The 18321-nt window shown below is 38.1% G+C and overlaps 1 protein-coding gene across 2 annotated transcripts in view; it reads right to left on the reverse strand.

The window, feature by feature from the left end:
- Positions 1-1070: 1070 nt before the first annotated feature.
- Positions 1071-18321, reverse strand: part of cpne5a (copine Va) — a 91116-nt gene continuing 73865 nt past the window's right edge. For both annotated transcript variants that reach the window (XM_026154849.2, XM_026154853.2), the window contains 7 exons: positions 14965-15011; positions 12642-12823; positions 9716-9843; positions 7028-7130; positions 4416-4473; positions 4094-4167; positions 1071-2780 (listed from right to left, as the gene is read on the reverse strand). In XM_026154849.2, the coding sequence (XP_026010634.1) occupies positions 2595-2780; positions 4094-4167; positions 4416-4473; positions 7028-7130; positions 9716-9843; positions 12642-12823; positions 14965-15011 (778 nt within the window). In that variant the 3' untranslated portion in view covers positions 1071-2594. The remainder of the gene's footprint in view (positions 2781-4093; positions 4168-4415; positions 4474-7027; positions 7131-9715; positions 9844-12641; positions 12824-14964; positions 15012-18321) is intronic.

The raw sequence follows: 18321 nt of genomic DNA on the forward strand, positions 1-18321 counted from the left end.
TCTGAGAGCAACACAGCCATGGGAGTCAAAGAACAACAAACAAAAACTCTAAAGCAACATGAATTATGCAAACACATTTAACTCCGAACACAAAAGAAAACACAACCGAGATTCACATTCACAGAGAACAACACAAAAAAAATCTTTTTAAACGTTAGTTCTCCAGTTTCATTGAGTGAAATCATTTTGAAACACTGTGCTAACAAAACAGAAAGGAATTTCTTAATAAAACCCATGAATGTTTACTTTTTCCTTGAGGCCATGTAAATGCCACAGCTGAATTGTAAACAAGTCTTGACTTTGAATATTGTACAACAAGGCTCGATGACACTGGTAGCATTTATTACTTCAAAGATTCTTAGTGAAGAGCTGTAAGTATAAAAAAGTGCAGAGCAGTGGCGGAGACAGTGTGTACCAGCTCCTTTGGCTGAAATAGTCCTAATCTCACAAGTGTTTTATCATCTCCAACATTTTCTGTGTGTACATCTTAAAACATGCTGGCAGAATCACACCTGGGTAACTAAATTTGGATATGTTTCCATATAAATAGGCACATCTGGATCAAGATATTGAGTGACTATGTGAAAATGGCCATTATATATGGATAACTTGATGTACACAACTGGGCCACAACTGTCTTTTTTGTTTTTTTACACAATTTATACACAGTTGCCATAAAGATATATATATATATATATATATATATATATATATATATATATATATATATATATATATATATATATATATATATATATATATAGATAGATAGATAGATAGATAGATAGATAGATAGATAGATAGATAGATAGAGATATATATATATATATATATATATATATATATATATATATATATATATATATATATATATATATATATATATATATATAGATATATATATATATATATAGATATATATATATATAGATATATATATAGATATATATATATATATATATATATATATAGATATATATATAGATATATATATAGATATATATATATAGATATATATATATAGATATATATATAGATATATATATAGATATATATATAGATATATATATAGATATATATATATATATATATATAGATATATAGATATAGATATATAGATATATTAACAAGCTTAAACTAAATCTTAAAACAGAATTGTGCAATTGTGTTTTTAAGCATTTAAATAGCATCCCAATGAGTTATAAAAATGGGCCATTGTGCATTAGTATAAAACAAAATGATCTGAGAACAGTCGAGAGACAGAAGACAGCAGACAGGATGGAATAAAAAAAAAAAAGGTCTGTTTTTGTTTTGCGCAGTCACTTAAAAAAAACACTCAGTGCCTAAATATATTTTTTACTCTGTTGCAAGATTTATGATTGTTCAATCTTCATTCTGGGGAAAATCAAACAAATCAAATTTAATGAGGAGAAAAATGGCTGTTAGTTGACATCAGTCTTTCAAAAGTATATCGTATTTGAAGTCTCCTTTAAAAATACTGAACTAAATCTCAGATATTAAACTGTCACCACAACAAACATAATGGAAAGAAGCAGCAAGATGGAAAATGATGGCAGCATGAGAATAGTTTTATCTACGTTTCCTTGCATACTACATGGAAAAGTGAGTATGTGCTTGTTTTTATGATAGATACAAGTTCATTTAAATATCAGTATAATAGTAGTGATAATCCTTTTTAAAATAAAAAAGACAGTGTCAAAAAAAATTCAGGGCCCTTTCCATTATTGTCATTGTGGCTAGTCCTTTCAAAATAAGAGGTTTTTTTTAGCTTATCACCACTATTGCCTTTGTGCTTTTTATTTGGACAATATTTAGTGCATTCTGTAAATATAAATATAAGAAAGATGTATAAGACATGGTGCTAAAATATCTATATAGCAACAGCTCGCAGGAGGTGCTCTACTTTATAGCTTGCAATTAAAGATTATTCATAGGTGAACATGATTAATAAACTGCTGAATGGGTTTTGTCACATGCTCTTATATTACAGTCCTTATCAAAGTAGAAATGGGGGTCGTTTTTATTATACTGGTCACAAAATATAAGGTGGAAAACTTCTGGGGAAATATGACTTTAATACCCCACCCTTTAAAACCCCCTAAAATGAACAGATCATTCCTGCAATAAATAAATAAATTATTATACACATGATTTCCTAGTTTACACACATTGATTCCAAAAGGTATCACAAGCATGATACACACTGGCACATCCTAATATATTTATGCCTTCAAACAGGCCCTCTTTATGGGCTCACTTGCTATCCATTACATCACCATTTTGTCAGGTTAGACAGTGAACAACTGAAAGCTCCTTTCATACCGGTCTCTCAGCGCTCCGGTCCTCAAGCACTCAGAGAGTAAGCTCCCTCATCATAGCAGGTTCCCCTCTGCAGTCTCACTGCTCCAAACCACAATGGAGTCTCATCATCTTTGTGTTACGCTGGATTAATATTTACGGAAGGGCCTCAAAAGCATTTTTGCTTCAAAGAAGTGTTGGTGGAGACGGGTTCCCATCAATCTCAACCTTGCTCTGCCCGACGCAGAGCTATGTGTGTGTGGGCGGGGAGGGGCTCACACGGGGTTGGTCGGCGGCTCATCACTGGGCGAATACACTGGCACAGGGTTGGGTTTAATGGCTCTGCTCTTCATGTAGGAGATCAGTTGGTCAGGGATCTCAGCCAGTACGTCTTTAGCCAGTCGAGCCATGCTCAGCACATGGTTACCTGTGCGGTCCATGTAGTCTCTGAATGGTACAAACTGTTGTGACATGAGAAAGAAACACATTACTTTTAAAAATCCCTGAATCAAACTGGCAATGTTTTCCTGGTTTCCTGGCTGGTTCACTGAAATGATGACTCAAAGGAACACCAAGGTTTGAAAATTCTTTGTAATGTCCAGAAGGGGGCGACTCCTCTGATTACAGAGAGAATTTTATAAGCCATGTAGGTCTATAAGAAAATTAATTTAGTTTTGGTTAATTTATAAATTCTGCAAACAATTTTGTGCTAAGTTTATGGTCCTGTTATTGCAAGACTCCACAGTGGTAGATTGATGTGCATACAGTCATGTGGAAAACAATCAAGTTTTCTCACAACTATAAGATGTGCTGTGAAAGACACCCTTACTGCTTCCATGGGAGTTAAGACTAAGCTTAAGGAGCACCGAGGTGCTGCTAATCAAATGCACTTAAAATGATCCTCAGCCAGTGTGAGCACCTCTATTAAAGAAGACGTTTTGGCAAGTTGCTGGTTTAAAGCATTCACATGTGTTTTAACACATTTCCAGCAAATTCACCTCAAGCTCAGACTGTGCAATACTCGGACAAATTGCAAACCCACCCAAGAACTATGATTCAGACTCTACAGACTTCAGTTAGCATATTAAACATTAATGTTCATGACAGTACAATATGAAAAGACTGAATAAGTATGGCTTGTTTGGAAGGGTTTCCAGGAGAAAGTGTTGCATCTGAAAAAATCACAAAAGTGCTGTAACAATGAGAGATGAGACCATAATGCACAACACCACATCTGGACAAAATCAATCACAGCATTTCAGCACAAAACCTCATACCAGCTGTCGAGCACTGTGGTAATTTAGGCTTGTTTTGCAGTCACAGGACCTGGGCACCTTTTGGTCAATGAGTGAACCGTGAACTCCTACCAAAATATTCAAATGTAGGGTATCTGTCCAAAGTATGAAACCTGGCTAAAACTAGGTGATGCAACAGGACAACGATCCCAATCACAGTAGCAAATATAAACAGAATAGCCAAAAAAGAAAAGAATCCAGATGTAGCAATGACCCAGTCAAAGTCCAGAACTCAGCCTGACTGAAATGCTGCAGCGGTACCTGCATCTGTGCATAAACAAATGCTGACTGTATGTATGAATAAAGCAGCTGGAAGATAAAGAGATCACCGATATGATTGAAATTGAAAAATGTATGCTATACTTTAAGAGATATTTTGCACTGGAATAAAAAACAGAACATAAGGTCGCCGTTGCCTAATGTTTTTATGCCTATAGAAAATGAGCTGTTCCTTCCCGTGACGAGCCGAGACGTCTCACCTGTACAATGTCTCTCTCTGCCACCTTCCCCCGTGAGGAGATTCTGACATCATCACCATCCAGCTCAACCATTGCTACAGAGAACAAAAATGGATTTTTAAACAAATCTCTAGTATACCTCAGCATCAAAATTATGTATACACTCTTTTTTAGTTCATCATGAAACTTTCCAGAGCAAATATGTCTTCATACTGTGAAGTCATTTACAATATTTATTATTCTTTGCAGAAAGTCTGAGCTGGTTTAATAAAACAAACCATCCCTAATCCGAAGAGGCAACAAAGTGCTTTCCACATATTTTGTGTGTAGTTAGTATTCTCACCATCAAACTCAGCCTGGCCAACTCCAACAATGATGATAGACATGGGGAGTTTGGCTGCCTGTCATAAACAAGAAGAAGAGACAGTCAGTTGTCAGTCACATGCCAGGAATACAATATTTTCTTTCAAAAAAACAAAAAAGAACCAAAGCCATCAAAGTTTTTCGCAGAGCATGAAAGGGTTACATTTCCAATTACGTTTATTTATCCACCAACACACATCTCATTAAAACAGTCAGTATGAACCGACATGCACAATTCCCCAGAGAAGACATAAATGATAATGGGCAAGATAAAATAAGACAAATATAAATTAGAAATAGCATAAGAACGTTGTCTTGACTATGTTACACATCACATTGTGTTGTATAGTTTTGTTCCCAAAGGAGCCAAGAGAAAACGCAAAATGCATTATTCAAACCAGGGCCTTCAAGGTGGATACAACTGTCAGCACGCACAGAATTTGTTAGCTAACCAATATACACACATTCACAATCTCATAGTAAAGATAACATAAGGTTATGCAATGCTCTTGTAGTTTGCAGAAATCCTGCAAACACCACTCAGTATAAAACCCTTTATTCAAGTTTGCTTATAGAAATGATTCAAATGCTTTTAACATCAGAACAGAAAAGGGCCGCATGTTGTGTCTATTTAAACGACAGTCAAAACAAATCATAAATCTACAAGATAAAAGGGGGCATCTTCTCAACGGTTTGTGGTGTAGAGGTTACTGCACTGCATAAATTCAGACCATGGCATTGGTGTGCAGAACGTGAAAGCCCTGGCACGAATGAATGAATGATATATGCTTGTGGTAGAAATGCATTCACAGGGGCAAAAGTAGGTCAGCTTTCCTGGAAAAACCTCTCAAGGGGAGAGGCCTGTCACAGATAGGAGTAAATAGACTGAGGAGGACCTCCCCTTTCATGGTCTCTATCGTTTTTCTCTCTCAGTCTCTATTCCTGATTTATTTCTTTTCTCCACTAGTGTTATTCCTCATGACCTCTTGCTCTCGCACAAAATAGCCTATATATTCTATTTTCCCAGTTTCCAGCAGACCAAAACCCTCAGGTATATACTTGCCAGAGCTGATACTGTTGCTTGAGCTGCATTATTCAGTTTACACCATTTGTTACTTTGCGTGTACTGTAAAGTGTCACTCCTCCAGTTTTTCTGATGCTTCACTTTCACTGCAGAGAACCACAACAAATCTAAAGGGACTCAGTAGATATCCGCTGTGATATCAGCAGTTTCATTTAATATTAAAGGACTACAGAAATATTTTGGGACAGGAAGAATGGCACCACCATGTTTCAATCATGCCCATGAATTTAATTCTTCACAAAACTTTTACCACAAAATCTAAATATGTACATTGCCTCTGCAGTAGCTTTCATTTGATTCTGTACCAACACTGTTACGTATTCTGTATCAGGTTGCTCCATCTCACCGAAGCTCGAAGATGAAGACCCAAATTAAGCTCCCTAACAGGAAAATATCCACAGTTTTATGAGGTTCCTGAGTCAGTCTCACCCAAACAGCAAAGTGACAACTGCAGATATAATCTAAATTTCGCATACAAATTAATTTATGTCTGTTCCTCTCGGGCTAAAAGCAGGCTCTGCTTTACAATTTTATTAAAATGAAATTTTCAGTTTCAAGGAAAAACATCAAAGGAAAAGAGTTGCAGACTGTATTTACCTCTGAGGCTGTTCTGTCAGATAAGTGGATATCAATCCCTGAAGGCTAAGCTGTTTAAAATACAGTACCATACAGTGTGGCCATTAGCAGTAAAATTACCAGTCAATATTTGCTCTGTACAGTATTTTAAATTAGCTCTCATGACAGAGCACAGCCTGGAAGAAAGAAAAAAATATGCAGAGCTGAGTGTTGGACACAGTTACTTGTTTATGATTCATCGTTCCAGGGCAAAGGCTGAATACCTAATGAAGCTCTTCCATCCAAAGAGAGCGAAGTCAGGTCCAGTGGCTGCAGGATGTGGCAGGTTGAGGTTGAGCAGAGCGCAGAGCAGCAGACAAGATCTTAAAAGGAAGGTGTGGCTGTTCGAATGGTTTGATTAACAGTCGCAAATTCCCTTTAAACCCAGTCTGCTGGGGGTCTGAACACTGTGTTCCTGTAAGGCTCTACCCGCTCGACGATGACTGATCGTCAGCCTTACCTCTGCGGGCAGATTCCAGCCAAAGGTGAGCTGCAGTGTTGTCAAGACACATGAAATATGCAGCAGGCAGTATGGGACAAAACAAACACCATGAAACTTTAAAAAAATTGGCAACACTGTTGCCTCAGATCTCAGATCAGACAATGCATCTGTAGCACAGAGGTTGAATCTCAGCTGAGCCTCTAAGCCTCTTGAGGGTCTCAGAAAGAAATAAAAATATTGGACAAACTGAGCCTCTAAGAAGTGGGGTAGAAAACATCCCATAAATCCTCAAATCCAGTGCTACTGGCTTATAAACCCTCAAAGTAACAGAAAGCCTGAGAACAGTGCCACAGTAAGCTTAAAGCACCTGCAAAACCAATGTCCCGCAGAGTGGAGGAGAATGGAGAGAGAGAGGTTAATATCCTCAGGCTAGTGTTAAATCAGCACTTACATTCACTATGGCCTCCTTGGTCTGAGCCATGTCCGAAATCACTCCATCAGTGATGATGAGCAGGACAAAGTACTGAGATCCGTCCTGCACTGCTGCTGCATACCTGGGTGCAAGAAATGGTAAGTGGTAAATGGCCTGTATTTGTATAGCGCTTTAGTAGTCCCTAAGGACCCCAAAGCTCTTTACACAACCAGTCATCCACCCATTCACACACTGGTGATGACAAGTGTGTGAATGTGTTGTAGCCACAGCCACCCTGGGGCACCAGTAGGCAACGGGTGAAGTGTCTTGTCCCAAGGACACAACGACCGAGACTGTCCAAGCCGGGGCTCGAACCGGCAACCTTCCGATTACAAGGCGAACTCCCAACTCTTGAGCCACGATCGTGAAACTGACTGTGACAGAATGATTTAAGCACAACAGCTCATGTTAGAAAAAAAAAAAGTTATGAAAAGCGCGCATGCAGGAGCAACCAGAGAGAAACTCTTAGAGGAGCAGAAAACAACTGTGTGAGAGATAAAAAATACATTAAAAAATATATTCCTCAGAAACAAACTCTCTCCGCACAGTGTGTGACACAAGAGCTTAATATAGACACGTAAAGAAGAAAAATATGTTGTATAGCTCTTCACGTCTCAGAGGTCTATCTAGACACTCTTACGAAACCCATCAGAGACACCACAGTGAGTGTGGCCTAGATTCAATCGCCCATCGCTGGCTGCTCTATGAATAATTTGTTAAACTGTTTATGCAAGTGCAGCAGTCTTATTCTTCTGGAACATTATTGATTGCCTTGCATTCATCTTACTAGACTTGATGAGCAAAAAAAGAGGGAGAAATGTGGCAGATCATTGCAAGAGCCAAGGACAGGTCAGAGGTGAAGCTTCACTCTTTGCATCCTGCTTGGTCAAATTGACTGTGAGGCACCGACAGTTTAATCAAAGAGCGTGCCCTGTCTGTGACAACAGCAAAAGCGATGGCTGCTGTTTAGGGGATTAAAGTGGCATTTGTCTTCCTTAGCTGACTTACAACAATGTAGGCCACACTCACTGGAGACTGTTCAGCGTATTAGCAGAGTACTAACAGCAGAGTCAAACTCAATTTGTAGATTCCTACACAGATGAGATCCTTAAACTGGCTAAAACATTAACAACTCAACATCGTACATTTACTATACATTATGCATCATGCATGAACATCTTTCCCCCTTTTATCAACATTTCCTGACTTCAATAATTTATCAGCTTTCTGCTTGTGGTGGATGGAAAAGTTGAACATGCACATTAAACACAACTACTCAAATGAACTGCATTGTTAAGATCATTTCCTGGTTATGCAAATAGTTATCTTTTCATCAGTTTTAAATTGGACATCCTTCTGAGACTTTTATTTATTCTTTTTTTTTTATTCATTGACATTATGCATAAAGGTCTGCAGGGGAATGTTTTCTTTGGTGCGTTTTAAATTAAATTAATTTAAGCTGCAGTTTGTGCTTTCAGTTATCTCAACACCCTAATCTTTAGCTTCTGCCAGTTGTTAGTGAGGCATATAACAGGATTTTAAGCTCTAAGACTGGATGATTCCAGGCTTGAAATAGCTCCTCCCACTCTACAACATCACTGGGGAAAAGGATTCTTCACAGTTTATAACTGTTATTATACAAATCAGTAAGAGATAGAGAAAAGCAAATATTATCTACATGAAAACCTGCAAAACTAATACTGAAACAAAAAGTGACATAAAAGCCCTTCAGATGAAAACAAGTTACACATTTTCACTACTCAGACTACATTTCTCTGATCACATTTGTATTTTGATTTATCTTTTTGATTAAATACAGATGATCTACTTACTAGCAGATAGGAAAAAGCTCTATTTTAGCACCATAATAGTTTGTAATTACGTAAGGATGGATATGACATCCTTTAACCTTCTGTCAGCTGTAGGGGGTGGGCAGGACATATATATATATATCTATATATATAGATATATATGTTACATTTTGTTAGTTTAAATTTTGCGCGTCGTTTTATTGAATAAATCTTTTTGCATAAGCTCTATTATTCTACTACAAGATTAATCTTTATGGGGAAAATATTAACAAATACACTTGAAACACAGGTCACAGGGACACGTTATATACATGGGACTTAATATAGTAATATCACAACTGTTTTTAGCCGCAAACAGCACATTATGTCTTCTGTGTGTTTAATGTACTGCTGTCGGTTTGTAGGCACAGCTTTTTAATTCACTTTGTGCACTTACTCTATTTGCAGTGACAAGGAGTTTGTAATGGTGAATTAATGCCATGCCTCATTTACAGTAAAACTCATTAAGTGACTAGCGTGGCTCATCGATACATGTCACGAAAGGCTGCATGACCATTTACAAGTTCCCTCCCAGAGACGCCGCCTTACCTCCCCACGTTCATCACGTTATATGTCTGCAAAATAAACGTCTGGCACCACAAATCCCTGATTACCATTTCTATTTGTCTTAGCCTGGCAGCTGATTGTTTATTTTCCCTTCATTATTTCTACTCAATTCACAGAGAAACCATCACTCACTGTCCTAATGCCTCTGATGGCATGGCTGCCTGCTGAAGATTATTTACAGACTGACTTTCAAAGAAAGGGCGACTGCACTCTGTCATATATCCACTGGGACAGATGTTTGCGTTGGTACCTTGCCACATGATTAACAACAGGAGCAAAGTTGGTGGGCCCATACAGCTGAACTGTCTTAAGGCTTTGATGGTACGCTTCAAGAATCCCCTCCATACCATTACAGTACGGGTTGTCGACGTTGCCATTCTGAGGAAAAACAACAAGACATAAATGGTACAAAAACTACAACAATGGCAGAGTCAAACAATCAACAAAAATGTATTTAACCTGTTAAAATTAATCTCATGTTAAAGTGTTAAACTGTTAAAGTGATTAAAGTGATTTATTAGATTTTCAGATGAATACAAGTGGATGTGCTAAATACTCCAGTATGTTTGCTAGCTGGAAGGTCACTATGCTTATAAGCAGCAGCATGTTGGACCAAACCAGACTGGAAAGACTAGTGATAACCTGTTTTAAAGCTCTGTATTTGTATTAAGTTTAGCAGCAACCACATAGCGACACCACTTTCTACCCTCCCTGCTACAGAGATTTACTAACATAAAGGTAACACCACAGAAAATGACATAAAATTATTTATATAATATTATTTTTTTATTTTTTTGTTTCACACATGGTACAGCAGTAATGCATTCCCATACACAACCTTCCTTTCAATTAAAGTAACACTGTTTCCATGCATGAAAAGGAGCAGGAAGAAGAATAAATTCATAAATTCATAAATATATCAAGACAGACTATAAATAATTTTTAAAAAACACGACTTGCTTAAAAAAAACCTCTAGGAAACATCCAGCAAGAGCTGCTAGTGTTTTAATAAGCTGAGTGTGTGATGATGGTGAAACTGAAGAAGAGGGCTTAAGCCACCAATCATCAGAGTGATGCTACTTAAATTACTTTGATTTAGACACCAGGGTTACTCGAGTAGAACAATTCACTAGACCATTACCTGCACATCTGTGAAATCAAACATTGTGCAATCTTTATGCTGTACAGTAAAGTTCATGTGAAGGGGACTAGCAGGTTAAGGATCATTTCAGGTCCCATCGGTCAGCGGTGCATGTATGAAAACCATTCATGACTAAAACAATACAACATAACTTTTAACTGTGAATGGTAGTGGTTAAAATGTCTTTTTCTGTGTGGGCAGGATGGCCAGATTTCCTCAATCAAACAAAAGTAGTTTAAAAAATTAGCTAACACATTAAAGAATCAAATATTCATACAGAGCTTCATTTAAAGTAGTGTTTTGTGCCAATCATAGCCACAAACTGAACCATATCCACCGCGTGCCCAGCTAAGAGACAAAATTATTTATTTAGGACTACATTTATTTAATTTTTTAAAAGCAGTGCTCTCAGTCAATTTTACTCAACTACAAATCAAAATATTTAGCAAAGAAAAAGCTTAAGGAAGTTTGTGTGTTACAAATTTAACAAATGCAACAGAAAATTTAATTAAACAACATTTAGGCTTTTTAAAAATATTAAAATATAACCAGCGGTCTAACAGCTATTCCACTTTTTGCAATCAATTTTTAATGAAGAAGAAAACAGACTCCCCTGCACTGTCTGTAAAGCTCACCACTGAGACAGGTTCACAAATTATCAGCGGGATTTAAGCCATGTGAGGAAGAAAAGGTTAGGTCATTATTCAGTCATTCTTGAGCTCTTAAGCTGCTCTGATGCTTGAGTATTGTCCTACATAAAATTCATCGCCCTCTTGAATGCTGCAGTGTTGTGTGGTATCTTCCAATAGCTGGCAGAAGGTCTGGGAGTTGCATAAAAGCTCCAACTTGCTCATCCTTAATGAGCACAGTCCATACCAGAACCTTCACCACTGTGCTGGCGCCAGTGGTGAAGTGGTGTCTGATGTCTATAAGTGATCCAGCCGCACACATCCATCTAGAGGCACTCTCATTTCACCAGTTCTAAAACCTTTAAAAAACTCTGTCTTCATACATTTCCTGGACTAATCTCAAATATGAAATTTGTGAATGTTATTTTAGTGGTGGGCATGTTTTCTGTCTATGCACTTGGTAGTTTGTACCTCAGGACAACATGTTGACACTGAAGCATCACAGGTTTCTGCTAGTTTCATGTCTTTTACGATCAGTCTTGCAACCCTCTTTACTGTAAGCCAATAGCTCTTTAGATTTGCATGTTCTGGAGTTTGGAAATGTAGAAATAACAACAAGATCAAAAGACTCACTTGCTTTATAACTGTGCATGGAGAGTCGAGGAACTTCAGGTTGTAATTTGGTCAAAGCTAATCAGTATTGTAAATAATATAACAATAGTGATGCAGTAACTGTATGTGCCACGGGTACTTCTAAAATACTGGTGTGGAGTTGAGGGCTGAATGGCGTTTTGAAAACACTGTTTTAGCCGACAGAGATGTTCTTGTCAAACTTAGCTTCAAAGGTTAGCGTCCTTGCCCATTAAGGCACAGTCCAAAGCAAACATACACAGTATAAGAAACATTTCACTCAAGACTTAACTTTACTTTTAAACCCACTTACATGAGTATGGCAAGAAAAAAAGAGAGACTTCAATTATATGCCGAGATGAATCTTAATTCACAAGTTTTAATGGAAACATGGAGTGATGCAGACATTACCCTGTAGACACAGTCCTCATTAGGCTGTACTATGCAGCAGCCAGAGCACATTACTGAGTGAAGCTAAATTGATATAAGAAGCCGTCAGCCTTACAGAACCTAATTTGCACTATAAAAGGTAAATGGAATTCAGCCTGAGCTCCGCATGTCAGAGATGTAGCTGCTTTTATCTCAAAATGCACACATCTACACTGCACATTCAACATGCTTACCCACACGTAGAAAATAAACACACAAATGAGCACTCCCTGGGATCACCTCCAGTGGGAGGGCCAAAATCATCTTCCCACTGATTCAGATTAAGTCAATGAACCAGATGCCGAAATACAACGTCGGTGTCTAAAATAATCACATAGTTTACTCACCAGTGGAAACTCGTGGGAAACCCTCCAATCAGGGGGCAGCTTAGCACCGAATCCTAGGGCAGGGAACATCTTATCACTGTCATAGTCCTGGATGATCTCTCCAACTGCCTTCAGGGCCATGGCATAGGCATTCATCTGGTATGGGTTCATGTAGTGTAGTGAAGTGGACTGTGATGGATTTCCTTTTAAGAAGAGAGAAGTCAGAGTCACTGATGCAGACCATCAGACTGAGAGGAAACTGACAGCCGAGGCAGGGGAAACAAGAGCAAACTAAAGCTAAACTGAAGATTTGGGTTTGAGGAAATGACTGCCTTATTGAAAATAACTGTAAAACTTGATGTCTATTTATTTTGCACTATAAGGCTTCCCTCCAGATAATAAGAGCCCTTATTATCTCACAGAATTAATATGTTTGCTGATTTAGTAGTTGGATAATATTATTAAACAGATTAATGATATCACTGAATATATTTATCTCTTATTTTTATTACAACTTATCCCAGATGGATCTAATGAGTGTTCGTCAGAAACACAATAAATACTTGTGTTTGATTACACTAAAAAAGACGCTTCAGCTGAGAGGATTTGGCATCTGTGCTTGACTGGTCATCTACTTTTATATTTTAAAGCTTCAATGCCATTAAACATTATGCAGAGACAGATAACTAATTAAAATAAACACTGGTATAAAGTGTCTTCTGTGTGCTTTGGTGTTAGTTCTACTGGAGGGATGAAAAATTGCTCTTCCAAAAGATATTCCCTTGGTTTTTTGTTAGCGATGGTGGAGCAGATGGTGCCGTGAAGCACGTTGGTTTAAAATCTACCCTAGGTATTTAGTTATGCTGACATCTGGTGACAGTGAAGGCCATAAGATGTGTGAGGCACTATGGGAAAAGCCAGCCCAAGAAACTAAGAATCCCAGCTGTGCACGCAAGTGGCCAAGCAATCAGGAACAGACAGACTTTCCAAAATTTCAACTGTTTGTTATTTTAACTTCACTCTCTGCAAATATCTCTCAAAACTATGTGTGGAAAATGTTGTTTATTGAGCAGTTACTTTCGCATAAACTGCTATTTAACCAACACGCTGTGTTGCCTCAAATCCACATCCTGGAAACCTCTTGCTTGGGAGGGGAAAACCCTGACTCAACACACCTGGGAGTGCAACCTGGCCAGTCAGCCAGTGAAATTTACCCTCTTAGTGATGTTGGCAATTGCCCCCTAAGCCTGTGGCAATAATGCTCTGAGGATTGTGAGTGATCTAAGGTTTCTTGCAAACCTAGTGGCGTTTTTAACAGAAGTTTAATCACTTATGAACGTGGTACAACTTATTGTTGGGATTTTCTCTCTATTATTGCAGGGCCTTTGACCTAGAATATAAAAGGACTTCGAGGCAATTGTTGATGTGAATTGGCGGCATATAAATAACATTCAAGTGAATTGAGTTGAACTAATTTATAACACAGACAGGTTGCTCTCAAAATGCAGTCAGTCTGCACCACAAGACATCTATGACACATCAGGAACTCAACTGAGCTGGTTGTATTCTGGTTGTATTCCTAAATAAGAGCAAATTGCAGAGCGTCTATGTCATTTTGCAGTTAAATCAACATCCTGAAGTAATTTTGTCACTATTTGTGGTGAAATTTCTGAATTTCTGTATCAAATCTGTGGCGTTCGGAGATTCTGACTGAATGTTAGCAGTAAATGTGAATTTCTGGGTATGTAAACGGCAACAGATGATGACACATTTGCAACCTTTCTGGATTCATTACAGTTAATCACATTATTATCATAAACATTGCATGTAATTACAACTTGAACCCCTTCAGTTTCATACTGATATCAACTGAATCCAGCTTATTGCCACTTTATCGCTGTCTTGATGCACCAGTCACTTTAAAAAGGGCAACTGACTGCAAGCAGCTGCAAACCCAGTCGCTGCATTTGAAGTAATCGTCACACAGGCAACAAGATCACAAGTTCATTGTACACGAGCGCACAAATTTTATTCATACCACGGTCTCCGGCCACTGAAGATTTTCGATTTTGTGCATTTTTATATTTGTACATGTTTGGGTATATATACTATAGCTACCATCTTTTTTAATTATCACTAATATGATTTAAAGTTTTCGTTTTATATATTGCAGGCTGGCAGGAGCGCTTAATAGTGTCTGACATGTGAACACCTTGAAAAAAAAGGGAGATCACAGGCAGAGAGGAAACTCCAGCCCCTCTTTGAATAATAGCAAATCTTCTAGTTATACATGAGATGACAAATGGAGGCAGAGCAGGGCGATGGTTGTTGTTGAAACACTCACCATTTGATGCTGTGAAATCAATGGCCACTGTGAAGTGAATCTGAGTCCTGAAACAGATGAATAGGGGAAAGGATGCTATTAACAAAAGCGAGGCAGGAAAACTCGGTGCTGCAGTTTAATGAAGCTCTCCCAGGTTTCAGCATCCTCTGTGGTCTTATTTGAGAAGAGGTGCGACAAAACTGAACCACAAACAGTGTTGACAATATATCTTTTGGAGTCAGGCTTTAATAGTTTAATTTTTAAAACAGTGAAGGAGATACATACATAAATTATTTATTGCTATACTGCATCCAGAGGACTGTTCAAGCCTTTTAATGATTACATTACTTAAAGATTTAACAGCACAACTACAAGACCATAAAAAGCAGAAAACCTGATAAGAGTACAGCCATTTCCCCAGTGATTTGTACAAACACATAATGAGTCGCTGCAGCTGGCTTAATGAAACATCCGGAAAGATATGGGGATGAACAAAGCATCTGAATAAAGTAACTCAGTTTCATTCACTGCGCCCAGGCTGAAAAAGCAACCTACAGCCAAAAAAAGAAGTCAAAAACTACTGGATATTTTTTATTCATGAGCCCATAATGATAGCCAAAACCTTGAAAAGAAACTAAACATGGCCTAACTAGTCTCTGCTGGATCTGTTTATTTCCCGAGGGAGAGAGACGAAGGGAGCGAAAGGAAGAAGGGCGTAGATCTTTCATTGCGATTAACACTGATTGCCTTTTCTTAGCTTCACCTCCATTCAGAAATTCCCACAAGCGCAGTATTGTAGATAATGGCACTGTCCTCCTGGGGAGGCTCTGACCTCAGCTCATTAATCAGCATTGAGCCGAGCATTCAGCTGACAAAGGGGAATTGTTGCGGTGGCATGTTGCCTCGATTTGAAAGTCTGATTTCTGTGGTTAGTTTGAATGTTTGGCTAGAAAAGCTAGATGGTGGGTTAGCATTAATACTACAGGACAGTAGACTCTGGGCATGTTATTCAAATTGTCTGTTGGATCACTATGAACAGTTTCATACTTAAACATTAATTGCTGAACTCTGACCTAAAATAACCCACAACATGGTTCAAATTCTGAAGTGTTTTTTTGCATCACATAGCATTACCTTGCATCATATTTGTAAATGAATAGTTCAGTTTTGTGCTCTCTAAATGTCTCCAAATTGATACTGCGTATAGGAAGGAAGAAAACACCTTAAAGTACCTAAAACCTCTGGACAGCACTGCAGGCCTATGTTCTTGGGACAAAAAAATCAATATGCATTCATGTTGACTGATGCTGTAATATTGCCAGTTTTGGCAAACAACCAATGGCTGATCTGGAGATGTTATTTTTATCCTTGTCCTTGACAGCTGGTAATTTCTCTGTCATTTTTTTAACTTTTATGCTCCTCTTCGAGCAATGTATCACTCAGTGGACAAATTAATGTACCATCACCATTTCCTATATTTCACCAGGCGTTTTTAAATCTGACATCAGCCTTTAAATGGCCTCATACAATCTAATTCAACACAAATCTTTCAGCACAGGTAGTCCGACAATTCCCTCTTGGCACCGGTTTGTCCTTTCACTCTGCCACTCAGTGTCTCCTCTCCTTTCAGTTTTGTTCCAAGCTAAAATGACGGTTCCCCAAACAGTTTGTGGATCACCTTGAATTACAGCAACAGTATAAAACAGGCAGAAACGTATCAGTGTCATATTGACTTTACCCTTCCAGTTAGACAAACACCATATGGCAAGGGCCTGTAATGTGAAATGCCTGCAGACTAAGCAATCTGAGCAGGGTGGGTTATTGTATGCAATGCAAAACCGGGAACAAACAATGTACCTACAGTTAATTTACAGTCTCATCAGTATGCTCTGGAAACATAAACTACACCAGTGAACAGACTGCCACAACAGTAAAGATAATTAACAATCCACTGCCACCTCATTAGTGCACCTACACTACCTCTCGTTATTTTAATATTTTGCTGCCAATGAGCCAGACTCTCTCATAATGTTTTTTAAATGGTCATGAGCAAAAATTCTCAAAGGTTTTTGACAGGATATTGGAATTTTTTCACAAATTTTCAATCCAGTTCTCATACCTGACCATTTTCAGAGGAATGATTTTTTGTCTGTTAAGGCTCTTGACACTGACCTGTGCATATTTCAAGCATTAAAAGGCACCTATCTCAGGTTTGTTATGCGCAGTCTGCCCATTTTATTAGTTCAATCTGTAAAATATACTAACACAGTTAGACATTTATAGCATTGTATTTTTGTACCAACGAGGGGATTTCCAAAGAACTATCTCAGCATTGTGCGCAATGCTTCCTTAACAAATATGAGGAAACTGGAAGAGTGGAGGGCAAAAGAAAAAGTTCACGACTAAATAAAGCCTATCAACTGCAGATGAACAGTATCTGAAAGTCATGTCCTTAACAACTTTTTAAAAAGCCAGCAAAGACCTGTCATAGATTAACCGGGCTTTCAGTTAATCCACCTACTATTCACTGAATCCACATCAGAAATTAGTTCACAGGATATCAAGAAGCCATTATTAAGGAAGGAAATGGCGAGGAAACAACTGCAGTATGCCAAATTACACAAGAACTGGAAATCAATGAATCCAAATTTGAAATACTTGGCTCAAACTGTTCTAAGTCTTTCCCAAGGGGGTCAGGAGAGAGGTAGAACTTTAGGGAAACATTTAAGCCAATGGTGTTGGGGAACATTTCAAAACTGATGGATGTTGAAGGTAAAAAAGCACCATCAGCGCCACTATGTTTTGCTTCACCTAGCCATGGTATTAATCCAACACCATCTGGAAAGCATCTGACTGGCAAGAGATTAATTTTTCAGCATCACAATGATCCCAAACACCATGCCAGTAACAGCATACCTGGATAGAAAAACACACAGTGGAACACTAAGTCATGGATTGGCCTCCCCAGAGCCTGAACCTCAACAATACTGAAGCAGTGTATGTTCATCTTCACAGAGAATGGAACAAAAGGCAGCCAACATCCAAATAAGAGCTCTGTATATGCGGACGTCATACCAAATATTTACTTTCAAGCTCTTAGAATTACTGTTTTTTGCCTTATATGCTGCATTTCCATTCTATTGCATATGTTTCAATAAATCGCTGCCCTTTTACTAGCAAAGTATAAATACATAATGCAGTCTAACTGTTATACTGACAGGGGTTTCTTTATTACTTTGTCCATTTATAGCAGTGCTAAGCTAGATTTTAAAAAGCACCTCAGACATTTGTAAATGAATGAGTCATTCTATAGATTACACTGAATTCGAGCGTAGTACTGTAACAGGATGTCACCACAACAACAAGCCAGTTTATAAA

The sequence above is a fragment of the Astatotilapia calliptera genome, chromosome 20 (assembly GCF_964374335.1).
Source record: "Astatotilapia calliptera chromosome 20, fAstCal68.1, whole genome shotgun sequence".
Taxonomy (NCBI): Eukaryota; Metazoa; Chordata; class Actinopteri; order Cichliformes; family Cichlidae; genus Astatotilapia; species Astatotilapia calliptera.